The sequence below is a fragment of the Pantherophis guttatus genome, chromosome 2 (assembly GCF_059756535.1).
Source record: "Pantherophis guttatus breed Tessera chromosome 2, ASM5975653v1, whole genome shotgun sequence".
Classification (NCBI taxonomy): Eukaryota; Metazoa; Chordata; class Lepidosauria; order Squamata; family Colubridae; genus Pantherophis; species Pantherophis guttatus.
In genome coordinates this window covers 133,657,075-133,681,579 of record NC_142064.1, presented here as the reverse complement: position 1 = coordinate 133,681,579, position 24,505 = coordinate 133,657,075, and the positions used below count along the sequence as shown (strand labels likewise).

At 39.3% G+C, this 24,505-nt stretch overlaps 1 protein-coding gene across 2 annotated transcripts in view; it reads right to left on the bottom strand.

The window, feature by feature from the left end:
• The window catches only part of MAP3K12 (mitogen-activated protein kinase kinase kinase 12), a 137,776-nt gene that overhangs the window by 14,394 nt on the left and 98,877 nt on the right, over positions 1-24,505 (bottom strand). For both annotated transcript variants that reach the window (XM_034412141.3, XM_060688930.2), the window contains exons 2-7: positions 19,758-20,262; positions 16,659-16,842; positions 8,051-8,242; positions 6,803-6,961; positions 6,252-6,410; positions 401-509 (exon numbers count right to left, since the gene is read on the bottom strand). In XM_034412141.3, coding sequence (XP_034268032.1) covers positions 401-509; positions 6,252-6,410; positions 6,803-6,961; positions 8,051-8,242; positions 16,659-16,842; positions 19,758-20,226 — 1,272 coding nt within the window. In that variant the 5' untranslated portion in view covers positions 20,227-20,262. The remainder of the gene's footprint in view (positions 1-400; positions 510-6,251; positions 6,411-6,802; positions 6,962-8,050; positions 8,243-16,658; positions 16,843-19,757; positions 20,263-24,505) is intronic.

Genomic DNA, 24,505 nt, shown 5'->3' with positions numbered 1-24,505 from the left:
TTTAATTGTGTCTGATTGTGTGTGCTGCAACAAACTCTGACAAGCTCCATAAACTCATTTCCTGAATTCTTCTGGCTCCAGGCCTAGAGAACAGAAAACTGTTTACAATGGTGCTACTCTTGTAGATTATGGTACCCCCCACTGCATGGTATCCGTTCCATAATGAGAATAATGAAAAGTGGAGCTATTCGGCTCTCAGCAAAAGATGTATTTGTTGATCATCTCATTTTCCTAACTAACTTATTGTGAAAAGTTGTTTTACCATTTCAGAGATTAATTTAGTTTGTTTTTATGTTATTGTTCATATAACTGCATTGTAAACTACTTTACAGCATAACATGAAAAGAGGTCTAATACATTTTTAACACAATTTAATACTAATTTTGCCAAGGAAGCCCACCTGGGATTTGAAGTAGGTTTCTTGCGGTGTGGACAGCACGTCAGCAGAGGCGATGTCAAGGTGCAGCAGGATCTGACGGAAAGATGGGCGATTCCGAGGTTTGCTATTCCTGATGAAGGAAGGCAGAATACACTGAGGGGAAGGCACACAGTGTGGATTTCTAGCTTGTTTGGTGGTGTGGTTAAGTTGTTGGGCCAAGAGCTGGGAGACCCACATTCGGGTTCACCTTTTAGCAATGAAAGCTCATTTGATGTAGGGAGTAACAAAGACGACCCTGAAGAGATACATGGGAACTGCTTCCTAGGCAAAAGGGGATGAAGTGTTTTTTTTTTTAAGTCCAGGAGAATGAGATAACATTTGGAAATGGCTCTGGCAAACACCTCCCTGATGTAGTAGAAGAAGGGGGAAGAGATACAACACAATCAGACTTGCAAGATTCTGTTATTATAGTCAGTCTCAGTAAAAGTAGTTTTAAGCTTGCTATGGAGTTGATTTCCAGGTCGATCAATCAATTCAGTTTATGACAGTCGTAGACCAGAGACCAGAACAAATAAAAACATTCTGTAAATATACAATTAAAAATTCTGGAATAAAATAATAAATAACAGATAAAATCTATGATAAAATCCAGTCAGTCAATTTAGTTGCTGTTAGTTGCGAAGTTGTGTCCGACCCATCGCGACCCCATAGACAACATTCCTCCAGGCCTTCCTGTCCTCTACCATCCCCCGGAGTCCATTTAAGCTCACACCAACTGCTTCAGTGACTCTATCCAGCCACCTCATTCTCTGCCGTCCCCTTCTTCTTTTGCCCTCAGTCGTTCCTAGCATTCGGCTCTTCTCCAGTGAGTCCTTCCTTATCATTAGGTGGCCCAAGTATTTGAGTTTCATCTTCAGGATCTGGCCTTCTAAAGAGCAGTCAGGGTTGATCTCCTCTAGGACTGACCGGTTTGACCGCCTTGCAGTCCAAGGGACTCGCAGGAGTCTTCTCCAGCACCATAGTTCAAAGGCCTCAATTCTTTGGCGCTCAGCCTTTCTTATGGTCCAACTTTCACAGCCATACATTGCAACTGGGAAAACCATAGCCTTGACTATACACACTTTTGTTGGCAGGGTGATGTCTCTGCTTTTTAGTAAACTATCTAGATTTGACATAGCTTTCCTCCCCAGGAGCAAGCGTCTTTTAATTTTTTGGCTGTAGTCCCCATCTGCGGTGATCTTGGAGCCCAGGAAAATAAAATCTGTCACTACCTCCATTTCTTCCCCATCTATTTGCCAGGAATTGAGAGGGCTGGATGCCATGATCTTAGTTGTTCAGTTTCAAGCCAACTTTTGCACTCTCCTTCTTCATCCACATCAAGAGGCTCTTTAGTTCCTCTTCACTTTCTGCCATTAGAGTGGTATCATCTGCATATCTGAGGTTGTTGATATTTCTCCCAGCAATCTTAATTCCAATTTGTGATTCATCTAGCCCTGCCTTTCTCAGGATGTGCTCTGCATATAAGTTAAATAGGCAGGGTGACAGTATACAGCCTTGCCAGACTCCTTTACAAATTCTGAACCAATCAGTGGTTCCATGTCCAGTTCTCACTGTTGCTTCTTGACCCGCATATAGGTTTCTCAGTCTGTCAATTACACATAGTTTAAGTATACTAAAAATTACAATCCATAAACTATGTGGCCCGTAGTTAGTTTAATATTAAAAGGGGAAGGAATAAGCAGTGCAAGGGATTTGCCACATTTGTTGTATAAAATAGCTACGGTGGATTTGACACGTGTTTCCGACGAATCCCCAGTGCTGCTGTATAGATGTGAGGGCGATCTGGCTGTGATATCTGTCACCCCATTGATCACCAGGGTTGATATCCCAGGTGTTTCTCTTCCTAGTGAGGCAGACCCTTGATAGCTTTGTCAGAAGAGGATATTTAAAATGCAACTCATAACAACTGTTATGTATTGCATCACTCATTCTTGAGGGCCAGTCTTCCTTCAAAGGAACACTGATGGTGGATATGCATGGTGGGTGGGTTTCAAAAATTTTAGCAAGGGGTTCAATGCCTGGTTACTGGGTGGGCGTGGCCATGGTGGGTGTGGCCTAGTCAGCTTTCTGCACCATAGCCGGGGGGGGCATTTTTACCCTCCCCGGGCTCTGGAGGCTTTTCTCGAGCCTCCGGGAGGGCAAAAACGGCCTCTCCAGGTTCTGGAGGCCTTCCTGAACTTCCGGTAGGCCCGTTTTTTGCCCTCCCTGAGCCTCAGGTGTGCCCTGCACCTACCTGCATTCAAAACGGGCTGTGTGGGGACTCCTGGGAGGGGAGGGGTGGGAGGATGGGATGGACCAGCCAGGAGTGGGATTTGGGGGTTCTCTGAACTGTGCAGAATCTTAGCTAGAGGTTCCCCCAAACCCCTGCAAACCCCCAGCAACATTCTTTGTATGTTGCAAAGTAATACTTGTACACTCCGCTGACAAAGTGTAGTTTCCAAGTTTCAACACAAAGCCCAGCTGCTTTTTTTTCTTCTTCTAATAAGGCAGATGTTTAACAAAGAAGATCCTCAGCTTCTAAAATTGCTTTGGTCAAAACACTCAGAAGAAAGGGGTTTTACTACTGTGTTTCCCTGAAAATAAGCCATTTCCTCTGGTTAGGGTTAGGGAGACAGAGCTGGAAATCAGGTAAGACAGCAAAAGGAGCCCCATCTTGCTCCACATGCCCCAAAATAATAAGACCTCCCCGAAAATAAGGCCAAGCGCTTATTTCAGGGTTCAAAAAAATATAAGACAGTGTCTTATTTTTGGGGAAACATGGTATTATGGTTGGCACCAACTCTAGTCACTTTCCACAAGCAACTGAAAATGGAGTTCTTCCAGAGGATACTTATAATGATGTCAGACGTGGTCTGGAATGCAAGTTTTTATATTTTTGACTGCACATCTTTTGTATTTTATCTACAGGTAGTCCTCGACATACGACAGCAGCTGAGCCCCAAATTTCTTTTGCTAAGTGAAAGCGTTTTGCCCGATTTTATGACATTTCTTGCCACAATTCTTAAATGAATCACTGTACTTGTTAAGTTACTAACACACTTGTGAAATGAATCGGTAACCCTGGGACACCGCAACTGTCATAAATCTGAGTCAGTTGCCAAGCATCTGAATTTTGATCATTGTGACCATGGGGATGCTGCAATGGTCATAAGTGTGAAAAATGGCCATAAGTCACTTTTCTCAGTGCCGTTGTAACTTCGAACGATCACTAAATGAAGTGTTGTAAACCGGGGACTTTGTAATTATTGTTATTTATTGTTTTGTTGAATGTTGTGATCCATCAAGAGTCTGGTTATGATTGTGGTAGGATATGCATGTGATAAACAGACAAACAAATAACCAAATAATCTTGAGTGGAGATACATCCACAGAAGGAGAAATTCCAAGAATGTGACAGTGCTCCTCTCTGTATAGCTGTGCTCCATTTTGGGTATGACAATGCATATATTGGTGTGGACTTAAATTAAAATGTAAACTGTAGAATTTAGAAACTGGCATGTGGTATTAAAACTCGCTATACTGTGCATTAGTATAATATTTTATTTCTTGGAGTATTGTTTATTCTGTTTGTCAAGCTTTCATTAGATTGATTCTTGATGAACGTATCTTTTCTTTTATGTACACTGAGAGTGTATGCACCAAGACAAATTCCTTGTGTGTCCAATCACACTTGGCCAATAAAGAGTTCTATTCTATTCTATTCTATTCTATTCTATTCTATTCTATTCTATTCTATTCTATTCTATAGAAATAAATGTTTCTTTCTGCTGTCAATCAAACTTTGTATCATGAGTTTTCCTTAGTATGGTCATTAACTGCTCCATGTATGGATAGTCCTCACTTACCAACCTCAATAGAGACTGACAACTCCATCACTAAGTGGCACAGTCATTAAGCCAGACATCACACGACAGCGCTGTTTTGTGACATCAGTTGTCACTTCCTGCTGCGGTCATTAAATAAATCCCCCACAGTCCTTAAGTGCAACATCACATAACCAATTTCATTGTATACATGATGTACAATGCTTTGCTTTGCTTTTTTTGCTTTTTTAATTTATATGTCGCCCTTCTCCAGAGACTCAGGGCAGCTTACAATGCGTTAAGCAATAGCCTTCATACTTTTGTATATTTATACAAAGTCAGCTTATTGCCCCCACAATATGGGTCCTCATTTCACCTACCTTTGAAAGGATGGAAGGCTGAGTCAACCTTGAGTCTGGTGAGATTTGAACTTGCAGTAATTGCAAGCAGCAGATGTTAATAACAGTGCTTTATCCACTGTACTACAGGCTCTTGCCTGTAGTACAGGCAAGACAATATGACAATAAAGGCTATACTGACAATTAAATATATATACTAAATTAAATATATTACACCATCTGCCAAAATGCTGTCCATCTCTGCGTATTATTTTAAACTCATTCAATAAGATCTGCTAGTAAACGTCCTTTTTAAAAATAATATTTCTTGATGTCTCCAAGGAATTTGTGAAGAGCTGTAATCTGGAGGATCACAGTTTCTTTAGCTCAGGTATAAAGTAAAGGAAACCTTGATCCTAATAAAAAAAGTGAATTCAACATATGTAAAGAGAGGGATTCCTGGAAAGATATAATTCATAACAAAAAGACATATGACATTTTGGGTTTCATATGACATAATTGGGTTGATATATCTCTGTCCCCCATGAATAGAAGCCAGAGAAGTGTATCTGAAAAACAGATTGTAATTTTTTTTTCCAATTACATATCACGAGGAAGAAAAGTTGTGGCAAAAGTCAGGCATTCTATTAGATTTCATTGGGCCTTCAAATTCTATTAAAACATGAATACTAATCTTTGCAATCTAACACTCTCTGTAAATTTTAGACTGCAATCCCCATCAATCAGAGGCAGGACTGTGGAAGGCTATCAGATGCTGGAACATATTCCTAGGGAGCCCCAAAATGTGGAAAGCAGCATTAATATGTAAAGGCTGATAGAAATGTTCCTGTATGGTAAATACTCCATGTGGTTGTAATGGTGAATAAGATAGACTTCAATCAATGTTTACTGTCTTTAGGCCTATTTAAGGAGGCCATTCCATACATACACAAAAAGTATCATCTGGATCACTGCAGGACCAAGACAAATAAATAAGATTGGAGGATATTGTGTCTCAATTCTCTGGAGCTTATATAATCTTAATAGATTATATAAGAAGTGCTTTCCTCCTTTAAAAATTTATCTTCTGAGTTTTGAATTTTATTTAGTTGGGTTTTAACTGTTTTAATTTAATTTAATTTAATTAATTCAATTTATATGCCGCCCCTCTCCGAAGACTCAGGGCTGGTTTTGTTTTTAATGAAACAGGATTGCCCCCCCCCCCAATTTTTTCTCTCCCCCAGAGCACAAGGAAGTCTTTCCTTTCCTTTCCTTTCCTTTCCTTTCCTTTCCTTTCCTTTCCTTTCCTTTCCTTTCCTTTCTCCTTTCTCCTTTCCTCTTTCCCACAGGCATGCTGCTTAACAGACTTCACGAATCTGCCTACAATTATGCATAAACAGCCATTCATGTTACCATGACTTGTTTATATTATACATTCAAACCAGCTATAATCCTGCCTTGGCCAGAATAGGAACAGGAATGGAAACAGTGTCGTATGTATGTATTTTCTCCCTTCCTTTTCCTTTCCAAAAAGACAGGGTGGATTTAGAATTTTCATTTCTTTCAAGCTATAGCTGAGCAGGGCCTGGCCCTGGACCAATTCTGGAGGCTAATTCTTCCTCCCACAATTTATCCCAAGTTGCTGAGAAGTGATGTAACTTGGGAACTCACCAGCACTGCCTCAGCAGAATCTTGAAGCCATCTGGGCAACTGGTAGGCACAGGTAGGTGGAGGCTATTACTGCCCACTCCCCAGATGATGGCTGAGGAGTCCACATCCTTGTAAGGAATCTCTCCGGTCAGCAACTCCCAGAGAACGACCCCAAAGGACCTAGGTGGGAATGAAAAGTCAGTTGAGTAGAGGAAGCCTCTAGCATGAACAACCATTCTCAATGGGCTTCCCCTTTTACATTCTTTTCCAGCCATGTCTTCTTTCCAAACAGAATCTCTACCTGGGAGTATATACAGGTGAGATTAGGAGTAATAGACAAATACATCTAGAGGGCATAAGGTAAATCTGTACATGAATAGGCATCTATTACTAGACCTTGATGGGAGTTGTAGTCCAACACACCTTTGTTTGGGTATGTGTTGTGTGGATGACAGAAGCCAGAGCCCAACATATCGGGGGGGGGGGGGCACTGGGTTGTCCTATACTTTGGCCACCCACTCAGACCTTCCCCATTCTCTCCACTGCCTCTCTTTTGGGTTAGCTCCCCTCACCAGATGTCAACCTTCTCAGAAACAGGCTCATTCCGAATCACTTCAGGGGCCATCCAGGCCACGGTGCCAGCAAAAGACATCTTGGTGCTCTTGTCACTGAGCTCTTTGGAGGTGCCAAAGTCGGAGATCTTCACCACATCATCATATGTGATCAGCATGCTAGGAGAAAAGAAAAGAAGTCATGGTTCCTTCTGAGAGACAAAGTGCTCTCTGCCATCAGTTAGGAAACATAATATATGAATAAACCCCTTTGTGAAGAAGGATTTTTTCCTCCTCCATGGAATAATAATAATTTAATAAATTTATATGGTACCTGTGGGCCGTATCTTAGAAACTGTGGGCCATCTCTTCCTAGAAGATAGCAGACAACTTTTCCACAAAGGTTCTTTATTTGTGTGGTGGCATTTTAAAGGAATATAGCATATCATCTACTTCTTTAACCTATGTTTTATTGAATGGCTCATAAAATGTAATTTTCCTCAGTTATTTACAACTTTGTTGGAACATCTGGATAATCCCATGCAATTCTAATGTGTCTTATTCCTAAACCAAGGTTTACTCAAATTCCTCCTACTGCCCCTAGACTACAAAACACCTGGAAATCACAAAACAAGAATGATTAAAAAGGACAAGACATGGTTACAGCCCCTGCCCTTATTTCTTCAGCAAAAGTAGCGGGGCTTCTAAGCTCTGATTGAGAAAACAATGCCCTCCTTCACCTTAACAGGCAGTACTGCAGCTGCTGCCCCACATCCTGTTTTTTGACTGATAGTGAGGGAGGGCAGTGCTCTTCTTGGAAACCACATTTAATTATGGAAGGGTTTTGTTCACATCTATTCTTTGCTATACTTTTGTCACCTTCACTATTGTCTTCCCCGAAGTCTAATTTATGTACAGGGTAAACTCCTTGGAGATAAGCATTGTTTCGTTTGCTTATTTATGAAACTCTGAGAACCCCGCCTCCACTCTCAACATACCAGAGAAGTATCCATCACAGAAACAGTGAATGCCCTAGTTGTACACAGGCATGAAAAAGAATTGTGGATGAAACCAGTGACAGGGAGGTAGAGCAGACTACCAAACCTCCCACTTAACTGTCACATTTTGAGAGAGATTTTAAGCTTTCAAAAATGGCAGGTTTTGTTTCAGTAGGAAAACACCGACTTGCCCTCAGTAACCCGGAGTTCCTTGCCGCTGCCTGCCTGGCACCATGTTAGTCTCCTGGAACTATTTAGCTCCCCTTCTTACTTGGGTGACTTGAGGTCTCGGTGGATGATCTTATGGAGGTGCAGGTAGTTCATGCCACCAGCGATGCCCATGGACCAGTCCACCAACAGCGAGGGAGTGACTTTGCGTCCAGCACGTAGCACCTCATAGAGTTGGCCCTGGGCACAGAATTCCATGATGATGCAGTAACAGGGAGCCTGGGTGCACACACCCCTGCAAGGAGTGACAAAGGACAGAATAAGGATGGGCTAAAAAGGACCAGCAGGATACTTTACAGGGACAGAGAAATAACACCAAATACTGCAAGCTTAGCATGCTCTTTGAAGAGTTATTATGGAATTATGATTTCTGGGGAGACAAAGAGCCAGGATTCACTTCTGCCTTGTGCCCCAACAAGAAAGCCTAATGTTTAATATGTGACAAGGGCTGCTGTTGTTCAGAGACAAGCGAAAAGTTATCCCTAATGCTATGAGGTACTTGTGGGAAATTATCCAAATTAGTCAGCATGCTGTGGTCCAGAACCTTTTTGTTTTGCAGCAGCAACAGTGAGTTGGGGGTCCTTCTGCAACCTTCATTATGGATCGAACCATTGAAAATATAAACATTCATTCACCTATTGTAGAGGGTGTAGGGAATGCCCTTGAAGGACATGACAAAGAGTCCCTACCAAGGTCATGGTCAGATAAGAGGGGCTTGAATCTGTCTTAAGAAACTTGAGAAAATGTCTTATACAAGCCCCATCCTTAGTTCACATGAAGGGTGGAAGCAGACTTGCAATAGTCTGATATTATAGTTATTACAATATAAGTAGTCCTGATCTAAAATCAATTGGTTTCTTTGTCTACCTTAGGGTTGACATCTATATATGAATAGACTACTGGAATATGAAATATCATTACTAGATAGATACTCTTTATCTATTCCATACTTGGTGACCACAAAGATATTTGGGACTACAATTCCTACGAGAATCGGTTTGGTATAGTGGTTGAGGAATGAATGTAGAAATTGAGAGAATGTGAATTCTAGTTCTGCCTTAGGCACAAAGCTGGGTGGGTGACCCTGGGCCAGCCACTCTCTCAGCCCCAGGAAGCAGGCAATGGCACTTCTGAAATCCAAAAGAAATTCTAAATACTTGCTTAGGAAGTCGCCAAGAATCAACACTCACTCAAAGGCACACAGGCAACCTTAGAAACACCCAGCTGTTAGGAAATATAAGAATTATAGCCTAATATATCTGGAAACACTTTGGTTGGTTCTAACAAGACTGGAATTATGGGGATTGTAATTCCAACATTTGAAATAGCATTACTTGTTTTATACAGTATTACTTTCCTGTTTCTTTCCAGCGAGAATCAGCTAAGGTCACACTCAATTCCAAGAAATGTGGCAGAGCCAAAATGAAACCTAATTCTGATGCAATGAGCATTACAATTCAATTTACATTTGTTCATTATAGCTAATATGATTACTTTTTCAGTATCCAATAATCTTCTCCTGCCATGTGAAAAACTACAAACTAAGGAGAGGCTGACTACAGCGTCCAAGATTTTGTCTCACAAATTGTCCTGATTTAAAGAAAAACCAGGGCCGATACTGGGAAGTTATGTTCCAGAAAAGGAAGTATGACAGTGAAGGTGAGCCTATGACATGTGTGTCAAAGATAACATGCCACGACATTTTGGATGTCAGCGTTCACCAACACCTGACAAGTATCCTCAAAAACATGCCCCATCCCTGTGCAATTTTCGGAGTCTGCAAAGGCTGCATAAGAATGAAGGGTGTTGACACTGTTAGATGTAAATGCCTTATTCTCTAATGTGTAAATAGTGTATATAAGAACATCAAGAGTTAATTTATTCTATGGTCCCTAATGTATTCATGACTCATAACCCATCTTCATGACTCCACCCCCTATGTATATAAGGAGCTCCTCTCCACAAGCTCCCCGCTTCTATCTATGAATATTCAGCGAATATAGAATGCCTTTGTGTAAATAAAAGGAGTTATATTTGAACTCTTAATTCTTTAATAATTTATTGAGTCTGATCCAGAAAATATCGCAACAATCTGGTAGCTGAGGATGGTTGGATTGACTCAATAAGAACATAAACATGTCTAAAAGAAATAGACCCAATACCAGGGCATACAGCAAAGAAATGGAAGAAGATCAAGAAATAATAAATGAATCCACAAACGCAATTTCGAGAGAACCTGAAGAATATACATCAGAAGATGAGGAAATAACAAATGAAGACGATGAACAAGAAGAAGACGAAATAGAAAACAACGAACTCAGGTCAGAAATACTAAAAATCTTAAAGAGCCAAAAGAGTGATGAGAATCTTGTCGCGGAACTCCAAAATGTTCTAAGAAACAACGGAGCAGCGAGAGAGGAGCACATCACTACTAAAAAATCAAAAGACTTAAAAATAGCAAGTGATATGCTTACAGAAAAGAATACAACGAAGAGGGAGAGCAGCGATCCCGCGCGAAATTTTGAATGGCAGCCATCTTGGTTCCAACTGACCCCCAAGATGAACGAAACTGAACCAATCAGAAAGCTAGATTCGAAATATTTGGCGCGAAAAGCCCTACTCGATATAGAAAATGAAAAAGAAAAAACTCATACTTCAGAAGAATCAGAAACAGAGAATGAAGAAGACCCATTAGACGTACAAGTAAAATCAGCAATGAAAACGCTTTTCGCTGCATTTGGGCCAAAATTAAAAATCACCAGGGAATCGCCGAAGAAGCAAGCGAACAAATCGATGCCTCGAGACCTGCACGCCTCCACCCCAACTTCAAGAGCGACGACGCCAGAGCCCAGGGAACCTTGCCGATTCCTTCCTACTCCAAAAACAGAAGCAAGCGACATATCCAGAAAGAGAAAGAAAAGGACGATCGCAGTTACCAGGACACCAAAAACCGAGCCAGAGACCGACTCATCGGGAGAGGAGCCGAACGAGCAAGCGGCAATGGAGAGAACCTTCCACGACGGAGTCAAGGGCAGAATGAGCAGTGCGCATGCGCGAAGTCAGGAAAACAATCCGGGAAGATTTGAATTCGTAAAGGAACCACACAGACTCGTTGCTGACATCCCTACACCATTCTGCGAATTTCTACACTTGCAAGACCACGAACTGCTTCAGATTGTAAGTAATGGTCAAAATAACACAGGAAACTTGCCTAGTGACTTCCCAAAGTTAAGAATTGATGGTATTAATCTACAAGAATGGTACCAGCAGCTTCAAGTTATTTTCATGAAAGAGAACTTATTATTTTTTATCACTAATCCTCCAAGAAGACCTTGGACTTTAAAAATAGATAGGTTACACCATAGAGCCTTTTTTCTAATAATAGCCAGCATATCTCCTGCAATGTATTATAGCATCAAATCTAATCTGACTGTTTCAGAAATTGTTCAATATATGTTTAATTTATTCCACAGTGACAGTGTAGCCACTACAACAAGGATGTCCAAGGAATTCTTTTCATCTAGAGTAAAACCAGGGGTTTCTATAAGTGAGCATTTAATATGTTTAAACAAAATAAGGGCTGAACTGCATTTAAGGGGAGAAGTTATTTCAGACCAAACAATGAAAAGTGTTATTATTAACTCTCTTGACCCATCATGGGATAATTTCATGTCACATCTTGATACCATTAACTTAGGATATTTGTCAATAGAAAGTTTATCCAACAAATTGATAGCTGAAGACAATTCGAGAAAAAATCGATCTAACAATCACTCAGAACTTAGACCTGTTAGGAAAGTAGCTTTCCAAGAAAAATATAATGAAACATATAGATGCCATAATTGTGGGTCCAAAGAACATAACAGAAGAGATTGTCCCAGATTCTCAAAAGAAAGGCACAGACCAGAATACATGAACAAACACAATCATAGACAGTCTTCTATAGAAAGGCATAGATATAGAAGCCCACCAAATTATAGAGAAAATAGAGGGGGCAGAGAAAACTTAAGAGATAAAAAATCTGGTTCACTAAATGGATTAAATAAACATGACAATACAAAATCCCAACAAAATGAAAATAATAATTGGCTCATCGATTCTGGGGCTACAAATCATACCACTAACAATAAAGATATACTGTCTTCTTTTACAGAAGATAAATTTGTAATAAAAGTAGCCAATCAAGAAAAGGTTCAAGTACTAGGCAGAGGAAATGTGATTTTATCTGGTTTAGGAAAAATAGAGGGGGTATTGTTAATACCCGAAATACCTCATAACATATTGAGTGCCATAAAACTAAGTAAAGACTCTGATATCAATATAACTTTCTCAAAGGGAGAAGCATTCCTAGAGAAAAATAAAAATAAAATAGGCACTGTGATAATTAAAGGGGGCTTGCCCTACCTCATAACAAAAGAAGAATGGTTACATAATATTGATTCAAATGTTAAAGAATGTATGGAAATAGATGATGAAAATGTTAGCAATAGTGACAATGATGATTGTATGATACCACATGATCAGAATGACGTACCCAACATAAAGAAACCAAAGATAGGTAAACCAATCCATGATGAGTGTGCTCACATCTTACATAGGAAGTTAGGCCATGCCAGTTTTCCTGTAGTACAAAAAATGACTGAACACGCAGAAGGTGTCAAAATAAAAAATTGTGAAAATTATTTGGAATGCTCAGTATGCAAGTCTACAAAACTAAAAACTAGCCCTAGACCAAAAAAATCTGCCAGATCAACTAACAAAATTTTTGATTTAGTACACATGGACCTAGTAGGACCACTTACTCCATCAATCACATATAGGAAACGTTATTTTCTAACAATAGTGGATGATTATAGTCGTTATGGTTTTGTTTACACATTGAAACATAAAGATGAGACTTTTCAAAAATTTAAGGAATTTTATAAGCGCATAGAAACACAGCATAATATTAGAATAAAGCAAATTATGACAGATAGAGGATGTGAATTTATGTCTAGAGAATTCTCTCAATGGCTAAAGGATAGAGGAATGCTACATTACACTTCCAGTCCATTTTCTGCATTCCAGAACGGAATTGCAGAGAGGAAAAATTCCACACTACAAACTATGATTAGATGTACATTAGAGGATGCTGGCTTAAGTAAACAATTTTGGTCAGAGGCATTACACTATTCAAATTATACACAAAATAGAACCTGGTCCAGTATTATAAATAAAACACCATACGAAGTAATGTATAATAGAAAACCAAAATTAGCACATATGCATATTTTTGGGGTCACTGCAGACGTACACATACCCAAACAATTGAGAAGAAAGGGAGAAAATGTATCCAGGAGACTTAGATTCATGGGATACGAAACTGGTACAAAAGGATATAGATTCATTGATGGCAATAATAAATTTATAATTTCCAGAACAGCCGTGTTCCATGAACAGGCCAACTGGTCTAAATTACATTTAAATGAAATATTTCCTAATCAACACATAGAAACAAAATATCACAAGGAAGGAACTGTAGATAAACAAAGTACAAATAAACATGAAAATAAGACCAAAACCTGGACAAATAGCCAATACAAAATAAAAACTGATACACTAACAAAAAAGGAAGCAAGATACATGCATGACAACAATAGTAAACCAGAAAGAACAATTAGGAACAACAGGAACAAAATGCCAGACAAATATAAAGATTACGTAATGAATGTAAATAATGAACCAATAACACCCAATACATACGAAGAAGTTCTAAAACTTCCTCGTGAAGAAAAAGAGAAATGGGAACTAGCCATGAAAAAGGAAATGGAAAGTTTAAAAGGATTAAATGTATTCACTCCCACAATCGCACCTAAAGACAAAACTGTTATTGGTACTAGGTGGATATATAAAATTAAAAATTTGGAAGGAGGCAATAATCTGTACAAAGCTAGATTAGTTGCCCAAGGCTACGCACAAAAATACCCAGAGGACTATACAGACACATATTCTCCTACTGTGAGGACAGAGAGTGTCAAAACAGCTTTGGTGGTAGCATCAGCACTTAACCTTGATGTATTTCAATATGATATACAAACTGCATACCTACATGCAGAGTTAGATAAAGAAATCTATGTAAGGGCCCCTCACAGCCAATACACAAATAAAAATGAAACTTGGTTGTTAAACAAAAGCTTATATGGATTGAAACAATCCGGTAAAAGATGGTATGATTGTTTGGTAAAGGTGCTCAAGACTATGGGTTTTAGCGCCACATCTGCTGATAATTGTTTTTTTGTCAAAAGGGATAATGACTGTATAGAATTTGTATTGATTTATGTAGACGATATTTTATATATTGGAAAACACAAAGAAAGTAGAGAAATCTTTGTGAACAAGTTGAATGAACACTTTTCCCTAAAGTCTTTGGGTAAGGTAAATAAATATCTTGGTGTACAGATCAGCAAAACAAAAAAGGGTTTCCAACTTACTCAAAAAGATAAAATTGTAGAACTTCTAAACAAATGTAATTTAAATAATGCTAAGACATGTGATACTCCCATGCAGACTGACTTCCTCAGAAATACTGATGAATCATCTCCTGAATTTAAGGACAACACATTTTATAGATCAATCATAGGTTCACTTCTTTACATATCTAATTGGACTAGGCCAGATATAGCTTTACCACTTAATTTACTGTCCAGATATGTCAGTAAACCAACAATGTATCATTGGGAAGCTGTCAAAAGGATTTTGAGATACCTGAAAGGCACTTTAGATTTTTGTCTTATGTTAGAACCAAATGATAACAAGGAACCAAAACTCATATGTTATGCAGATGCGGATTGGGCAGGAGACACATCTTGCAGAAAAAGTACATCAGGTTATATTTTCTTTTTAAATGATTGTCCAATTTATTGGTATACCGGCAAACAAGAACTGGTATCTACTTCAACTACAGAAGCAGAATATGTCTGTTTATCCAAATCTGCTAATAACCTTGTGTGGTTTAATGACTTAATTTCAGAAGTTTGGAAGAAACCTATTTTACCTTTTATCATAAATGAGGATAACAAAGCAGCTATTGAAATCTCCAGATCTGATGCTATTGGACAAAGGTCCAGACATATAGATATTAAGTTTAAACATGTAAGACAATTATCCCAAGACGGTTTTATAAAAGCTGTGCATTGTGATACTTCTGAACAGATAGCTGATATTTTAACAAAGCCTTTACCATCCAAACAACATAAATATTTAACTTCTAAATTGCATGTATTGTATTGTCCTGAATCTGAATGTAATTGATATTGTATAAATAATCGGCATTTAGAGGGGGATTTGTTAGATGTAAATGCCTTATTCTCTAATGTGTAAATAGTGTATATAAGAACATCAAGAGTTAATTTATTCTATGGTCCCTAATGTATTCATGACTCATAACCCATCTTCATGACTCCACCCCCTATGTATATAAGGAGCTCCTCTCCACAAGCTCCCCGCTTCTATCTATGAATATTCAGCGAATATAGAATGCCTTTGTGTAAATAAAAGGAGTTATATTTGAACTCTTAATTCTTTAATAATTTATTGAGTCTGATCCAGAAAATATCGCAACAGACACGTGGCCTCCAGACCCTCTGGAATTTGTGCAAGAGAGCCATGTTCTTGCATGGCCTCCTGACCCTCTGAATAGGGCATGTTTTTGTGCAGTTTTTGGAAGCTGAAGAGACCGCAGAAGGGCATTCTCTGAAGCTATTTCAAGAACAAAGTCCTTGTGCAACCGGAGCAGCCTCCTGTAGGTTTCAGAGGCCTGTCATCAGAAAGAGAACATAGTCTAAAGGTAGGTGGTACATGGCAGATCTTGGAGACTGCTGGGCTGTGGGGACAATCACACCATTCCCCAACATTTGTGTATTTTGGGAAATGGTGCAAGGCAGCCTTTTTGAGTGGCAGTGATGGTACTAGGGTGAAATCAAGGCCCGGTTTTCTGCTTCAGGCCTAGCCTCAGCGCTGTTGCCAGGTGCCACTGTTCAAGGTGGTTTAGAAGGGGAGACAGAGAATTGTTTCTCTTTTATTTGGGAGGTGGTGGTATTGACATACCACCAGAGCCAAGTTAAGTATTTTCTGAATTTTTGACATGCTGAGCCAAAAGATTCGCCATAACTACACTAAAATAAGTGGGACATGCACAAATTGGGTTTTTTTTTCTCTCCATACAGTCTATGGCTAGAAACGCAGCTGATTGCTGTATGTGTTGTATGATTGTTTGTGCTATATGTGTTTATGGGTGAGGGAGAGGGACTAAGCTATGATGCTTGGCAAAGACATTTGCCCTGTCCAACTATAGCAATAGCACTTAGACTTATATACCACTTCATAGTGCTTTACAGCCCTATCTAAGCAGTTTACAGAGTCAGCATATCGCCACCTCAACAATCTGGGTCCTCATTTTACCAACCTCGGAAGGATGGAAGGCTGAGTCAACCTTGAGCCTGGTGAGATTCGATCTGCCAAACTGCTGGCAGCCAGCAGTCAGCAGACGTAGCCTGCAGTACTGCACTCTAACCACTGTGCCACCGCGGCTCATGTTCTGAACTATGCTCAGAAAGACTTCATTCTTAAGAAAGGCAGGGTCAACTCCCTCTTGGCAATGCTGCCCCACTCACTTGAAGGTGATGATGTTGGGATGCTTGAGTTTCCTCAAATGTTTGATATCCGTCTCCTTGAGGTCTCGCACCTTCTTGACTGCAACTTCCTCCCCATGGAAGCGTCCCAGGAAGACAGCACCTTGTGCCCCACTGCCTACCCATTGCAAGTCCATGATCTCTTCAAAGGGTACCTCCCACGGGTCTGCATGGAGAAGAAAAGAAAGTGGTAGCTGTGGGTTGTTCAGAGGAAGGCAGGTTTTTATCCACAGGGCAAAAAATCCTGCATAATGTCATTCAGGAATAACCGAAGTAGTGCATATCATTGCAGAAACAAATGTAAACACTACAAAGACATGGCATTCAATAAGCCAAAAATGCATTTAAAAATAATAATGCCGATCAGGTTTCTAGCCCTTGCTAGTATAAAGAGGACTTGTAACAACAACAACACTGCTTGGATTTACATATATACTATGCAGATACATTACAAAATCCCAGGAGCTAGGTTTTTGGGAAGAATTTGATGTGTATGAAAGACCAGAACCATCTAAAGAACTGGGAGCTGTGATTTCACAGTCGTATATATAATAACAGTAATATAATTTTATACCCCATCCTACTCCCAGTGCCTATAGTATAGCACTCTGGTAACGCAATTTCTTGTTTGGAAAAAGGGAAGAAAGGATTTCCAATGATGATAGGATGGAATAATCAGTCTAGCATCTCGTTGCTCACGCCCTTTGACCACAGCTTTTCTTATAGCATCACACAGTCACATTTCATATGGATGGTTCCATTTATTTTGAGTGTCATAAAAAGGGACTGGAAGAAAATAAATAAGCAGAAAGTTCAAGATTTAACTCAAAGTTTGAAGAATATTCTGCATTCCTTCATGTTTTTTTTCAAGAGGGAAAAACTATATGAAGGGCATTCTGTCAAGATTTGAATGGCCGACTATGTTAGGCTTTCATAAAGCTGTGAAAACCTGGCTCTATCCAGCAGGTTCTGGAGCAGAGTATAATGGTTTGTTCCAGTGGGGAAATTCAAATTTTTTTACTAGGGATTCTGGGGGTGTGGCTTTGTGGGCGTGGTGTGGCTTTGTGGGCGTGGCTTTGTGGGCGTGGCAGGGGAAGGATACTGCAAAATCCCCATTCCCTCCCCACTCCTGGGGGAAGGATATTGCAAAATCTCCATTCCCACCCTACTCTGGGGCCAGCCAGAGGTGGTATTTGCCAGTTCTCCGAACTACTCAAAATTTCCGCTACGGGTTCTCCAGAACCTGTCAGAACCTGCTGGATTTCACCACAGGTTTGTTCCATGTAGTCTACCCTGATGGTATAATCCTATGGAGTTGGTTATCCCCCTGATGCAAGGTTATGTAGTATTATTGTATAGTTTGTTATTTCTTTTGCTTTAAATCCTGGCATGTGAGCTGCTTAGAATACCTTCAAGTGACTGAGGTGGCATGCAAAATAAATACTGTAAATGATCATATTCTTTTTGACTCAAAAGGGAAAATAATTTAGGTATCTGCAGCTTTTTACTTTAGAGTCATGACCCCTTCATCTGCTCTTCTCCTTAGAAGCTGCAACGTCAGGTTTTCTCTGATTTTGAGAAACTTCAGTACTAAGCAAGTAATAATCTAATCTAATCAACTCAATTGTACACAAAAAGTTTAACCATCAACAAATCTGATTGGAAAAATAGAGGCAAAATGGCCATGCCACTTTGGAAATAAAAACTGGGGATTCAAACTACCCAATGACTGGAAAATTTGTAAAAAAAAATCTCTATAGGATTTTTTTTTTTGTAAGATTAAAGTGTTAGGTATTTTTGATCTTCACAATTGCACATGGACAATTTTCTAATCTCCTTCTCTTTGAGTCTCTAACAGTGCATTAGTTAACTGGAACATTTGGTATTGACAAAGTTGATTTTACCAATGTTTTCAGGGTTCAAAGGCAATACTCTAGATTGCTCATAGAAACAAACTGGCAACTAGCATAGCAACAAGCATATCTCTATTAAAATAGTTACAATTATGTCCATTTGGCTAGTACTCATTCAAATTCTAATTATGGCACTTTGGATCAAATTCATTTCCACTCAATATATAAAGACAGCTTCTTATATGGCATTATTTTGGCCTAATCCCCTAATAATTATATGAATAGTCACTAGAGCTTCATTCCTCATAAGTCTGGTTAGCCTGTAAACTAAATTTATAATGAATTCCTGACACAGATAGAATCAGAAAGTCACCGTGTTTTCTTGAAGGCAGCAATGGATGAAAAGAATCATGCAAGAAATCACTGACTCTGGGAGAAAGCCTTGATCCAAACTGAATCCAAAGTTCCCCATTGCCCCCAAGACTGATTGAATTGCCAATTGCATTTGGGAACATGTCTTGAAAATAGGGATATAGAAAATTCCTTATACTGAATCAAACACCTAAACCAATATTGTTCACATCAGGCTGCTGTATCAGTGGTGAAATCCAAATTTTTTTACTACTGGTTCCATGGGCGTGGCTTGGTGGGTGTGGCTTGGTGGGCATGGTGTGGCTTGGTGGGCATGGCAGGGGAAGGATACTGCAAAATCCCCATTCCCACCCCACTCTGGGGCCAGCCAGAGGTGGTATTTGCCAGTTCTCTGAAGTACTCAAAATTTTCACTACCGGTTCTCCGAACTGCTCAAAATTTCCACTAACGGTTCTCCAGAACCTGTCAGAACCTGCTGGATTTCACCCCTGTGCTATATCCTCCAGATGTTTTGAACCAAACTCACGAAAATCTTTGCTGTTTGCTAATGTATACTGGTCTGGTGAGAACTGAAATCTGAAGGCTATAGGGGCCCCAAATTCCCTACTCCTGATATGCATATCTGGAAAGAGTTTTCCATGATTTAAAGAAGGATCTTTCTCAGCTCTATCTGGAGATTCTGTGAACCAACTTAGACCTTTCTGTATGGAAACCATGGAGTCCTACTCTCAGCAATAGGATTTGCTTCATAGATTATAATCAGAAGTCATTATTGTAGGATTCTTTCAACTGATAATGCCCACTCTTGCTCCTGGTGGTCACCATGTGGTCACCATGTGGTCACCATGTTTCTCACCTTCCTGCTGCTGTTTGTGTTCGGTGGAATATGCTTTGCCAATCATGGTCCAGACAGGTTTGAGGCAACCAAAAAGCCCTTCCAGAAAGCCACTCCCTGTCTGGCAGTGGATCCGTACTTGGTCAGCATGGTAGCGGGTGGGCCGGACTTCAGGATTCCCAACTCCAGCTCCTGCGCCAGCTCCGCCTCCTCCCCCACTACCAGCTTCATTCTCGTGGAGCTGCAGCACGCTGTTGGCAAACTGTTCGTGGGTCTCCTCGCTGGGAGTGGGACTGTGTCCTCCACCTCCACCTCCACTTCCATCTATGGGCAAGACATCTCGCAACACACACTGTGTCGGCGTCAAGTCCTTCTCAGGGGTGCAGTCCGAGGCATCTGGATCCAACTTCCGTAGGGAACTCTCCGTCAAGATAGTGTTGAAACTGCCAAAAGAGGGGGAAGGTGTGCGGGTCTCGTGCAGGCAAGCCATGATGGCGCGTATCTTGGGGTAATGTACAGCTAGTCCCTGAGAGGCAGAAAAAGAGAGAAAATGAAAGGATCATGGATTAGACAACTAGCAGGAATCAAGAGATTGTGGGATCTGCAAGCCAAGTTTTCACATTAGTTAGGTAACTCATGGAATATCAAAAAGAATTTGGAACATGGAACTACAGGTAACCTTCAACTTAAAACCATTTGTTTAGTGAATGTTCAAAGTTACAACAGAACTGAAAAAAGTCACATATGACACATCTTTTTTTTTTTTTTTTTTAAAGCACATAGTCACACATTTAGATCTTCTTGTACTGCTGTTTCCTGTAACAGAAATCCTCATGATTTGTGAGAAACTTTGCAGGAATACAGCATCTAATGTTGTACAAAAGCCATGTTTTGGTGCCTGGAAGAAGTAATCCTTAAGCAGAAGTAAAGCAGAAGAAAATATAGATAACATCTTACCTGAATTAAAGAAGGAAGTTATTGTAATGTCCATTAAAAGAAGCACTCAACTTTGGTTATAGAAATATGCTTCAGTGTCTAAAATAACTTTTTACTTAAAAGTAGATCTGACAAAGAATTTAACTTTGGAAATGATTTCTAGATTACAGTTTTATATGTAGATTTGTATCACAGCCAAAATTTTGGTTTCCTTTTACAAAAATGCTTCATATTTCAGCTTTATAGGATTTTCTAATCTTTTATGATTTCTACTGTGATGGCTACTGTTTCTGGCATTTATAGTCTTGGAGCTATACTTATTTTTATTTTTTTTAAAGTGATATAATACATCATGAAATAATTTCTATGATGCTTGTAAAGTTTATATATATGTAGCCTACTTTCAATTCCTCTTCTCTACCTTTTTTTCTATTTATTCAACTTTTAATATGTTCAATAAAATATATTAAAAAAGAAGTGCCAAGTCTGTGAATTTTATATAAAAACATACAATTATCTATAAATTCTGTATATATGTTGCCTATTGAAAATCTAAGGACAACTTTAGCAAAAAGGAAAGTGGAGAACAGGATGCCAAATCTTACACCTCTCTTTTTACCAGTTTCAAGTAACTCATATTACCTCTGGCTATAAATATATAGCCTTGGGACTTAACCATAAAAGATCTTTGAATATTAATATTCATAAACAAACATTTTAATAATTGGTTACTGAACTACACATTCTTTTGTCTCACATTTCAGATGCAGCCTAGAGAAGAGGATGCCCAAGTGGATGGTTGTACCATCAGTTGATGTGCATCAGAATCAGAATAGAGCTGGAAGGGACTTTGGGGGCCTTCTAATCCAGCCCATTGCTCAAGGAGAAAACAGGCATGAAGCCATTAGAAAGCAATGCTTTGACATGTGAATGATGAAAGCAGCTTTGCATTTGCAGCCATGCATTTTGTCTCCTCCTCTGGGATACCCAGGTATCTTTTCTCATTTTTACTGCCTTAATTCATTAGCTGTCAACACTTTGTTTCTATCTCCCATGTTTTGTTTTCTCTTGTAATACATGCTCCATACCTAAGTAAACAATCCTTTAAGGATGGTGAGCATACTTGGAATTCTGAGAACACAAGCAGAGAACTCTCATAATGCTGTGGAAAAAGGAGATACTACTGTGAATATAACCAGTCAGAAAATATCCATTGAATAGACTGCAAAGGGGCAAGGATATTCACCACTCCCTAATTCTATCATCTTATTTTTATCCAATTTTTTTTCTGGAGAGGTACTGTCAAGCACAAACCCAAAGGTGACATAGTAAGATCCAATTGAGTCCAGCTCTTTCTTTGATTGCACCTAATAGCTCGCAATCAGTTGGATACCACCAGATGGTCAGAGAAAAAGAGGAAGGCCAAGGAAAACCTGGTGTCAAACATTTCAGGAAGATCCAAAAAACATCAACCTTAAATGGAAGGATGTGGAGGCTGTAGCTGCGGACCGAAAATTGTGGCGTAAATCTGTAGTCTAATGTGCTTAGCATAGGATGTGATGATGATAAATAGACAGTTTGCTCTCCTAATGCTGTAACCTTCAAACCTAAGAGATATACCCTGTTTCCCCAAAAATAAGACCCAACCGGAAAATAAGTCCTAGCATGATTTTTCAGGATGCTCGTAATATAACCCCCACCCCCAAAATAAGCCCCAGTTAAGATTGTCAGCCGGATGGGTGCATTTAGTACCGTATTTCCACAAAAATAAGACCTAACCAGAAAATTAGCTAATGCGTCTTTTGGAGCAAAAATTAATATAAGACCCAGTCTTATTTTCAGGGAAACACGGTATATCCTGGGAGATTCTAGGGTGTGGCTATTGTGAACCTTTTCCTCTCTCCCCCATCCATTTCAGGACTGCACAGTCTCCTGTTTGGGGCTTCTCTCAGGAATGTGTTGCCTCCTGCTTGAGAAGACGTAGTGTTATTGCCAATGCTTCTCCAGCTGTACATTCCACTGCAGGTGTGCTCACTCTACGAAGAGTTAAAGTATAGGCAAAGTGAAAGATAAATATACACATATCCATCACATTATTCCTTTTTGGGTAAGCAGCAATGTTATGCAGAGAGCAAAAAAGGAGCAAAAAATAGCAAACTAAATAAATTAAAGGCAAGAGATATTAAAAAAAATTACTCCAAGACCATACATTAAATCTTTTCGTACTTTTCTATCCTTGCAAACTCTCCTACAGATCTCCTCTTACATTATTGCTTTATGTTATTTGAATTCCTCTCCTCTGTCTTTTTCAAGATCTCATCAACTCCATTCAACCATAATTTTTCTACATCCTTTTGCCACATTCATTCTTCCTTCGTATACTTGTTTTGCAATTCAGCCCTCATCCATCTCGCTATATTATCTAACTAGTTATTATTGTTATTATTTTATTTGTACGCTACATTTATTGTTTATACAATAAATAGCTCACGGTGGAAAACACACCTTTCTCCTCCTATTTTCCCCACAACAACAACACTGTGAAGTAAGTTGGGCTGAGAGGGAATGACTGACCCAAGGCTGATTGTCATGGCTAAGACGGGACTTGCACTTATGGCCTCCTGCTTTCTAGCCTGATGCCTTAACCACTACACTAAACTGGCTCTCTAACTACCTCAACTTTTATTTCATTGTAGTTAATCCACATTTGTTCACACGCACGCACACACATATCTTCATTCTTGATCCTACCTCTCATTTTACACACACACACACTATTTACACTCCAGTGACCACAGTATTTGATTTATCTTTATGTTTTAAAAATTCTTTACACATTTTTTCATCTTTCGTAAATATTCCATCAAGGTACATGAACACATTTACCTAATTAGTAGTTGCCATTTACGTATGACTTGCAATCTTTGTAACAATCTTAGCCAACAACTCAGCATCACCTGGATATTTATGTCCCAACCAACACACCTCTAACAATACCACAAATATTTCTTTTTTTCTTTTGTTTTGTCCATAAACACATGAACCACCTTGGGGACATCAGACATTCTTGCCTTTTCCTGTTCACTGTTGAATCATTCAGTGAACATCCCATTTATGCCTGTTTTACTTCCATCATATAACACTGTTATTGCACTTGGCAACTAAGCTTCAGTTCCCAACATTTTACGATTCAAGCCCATTTGCTTTATCATATACTTTTTATAAATCAGCAATGCAGTAAACATTCTCATATTCATACATATTCAGTGACTTTCTGAAGAGCAAAAATCTGATCTGAACACCTTCTGCAAGACATAAAGCTGCACCGAAATTCCCAAACGTTGCTCATTGTCATCTCTTGTAACTTTTATATGTGAATTCTGCCAAATACCTTCACAGGCACACTTGGAAAACTAATTCAGTAGTTTTTGCATTCACTCTCCGATAGGGGAATAATAAATTCACTCTTCCAATGATCAGGAATGGATTCTGGGTTCATTCAAATATTTAACAAGTCACGCAGTCCGTATTTTCGTATTTCTCTAATTTCACCATCTATAACTGCAGCCTTACATTGTTTTAACATTCTTATAACATTTATGATTTCCTTTTCTTAAATTCCTTGTTTAGTCTCTTTGCCCATTTTCAAATGTTTTTTTTTTTAATCATCAAAATTGTTCGGCATGCTCTCTGCCTCTTTTAACCGGAACTGTTCCTCACTAAATTTGAGAGCCAGTTTGGTATAGTGGTTAAGGCACCAGGCTAGGAATCAGGAGATTGTGAATTCTAGTCCTGCCTTAGGCACAAAGCCAGCTGGGTGACCTTGGGCCAGT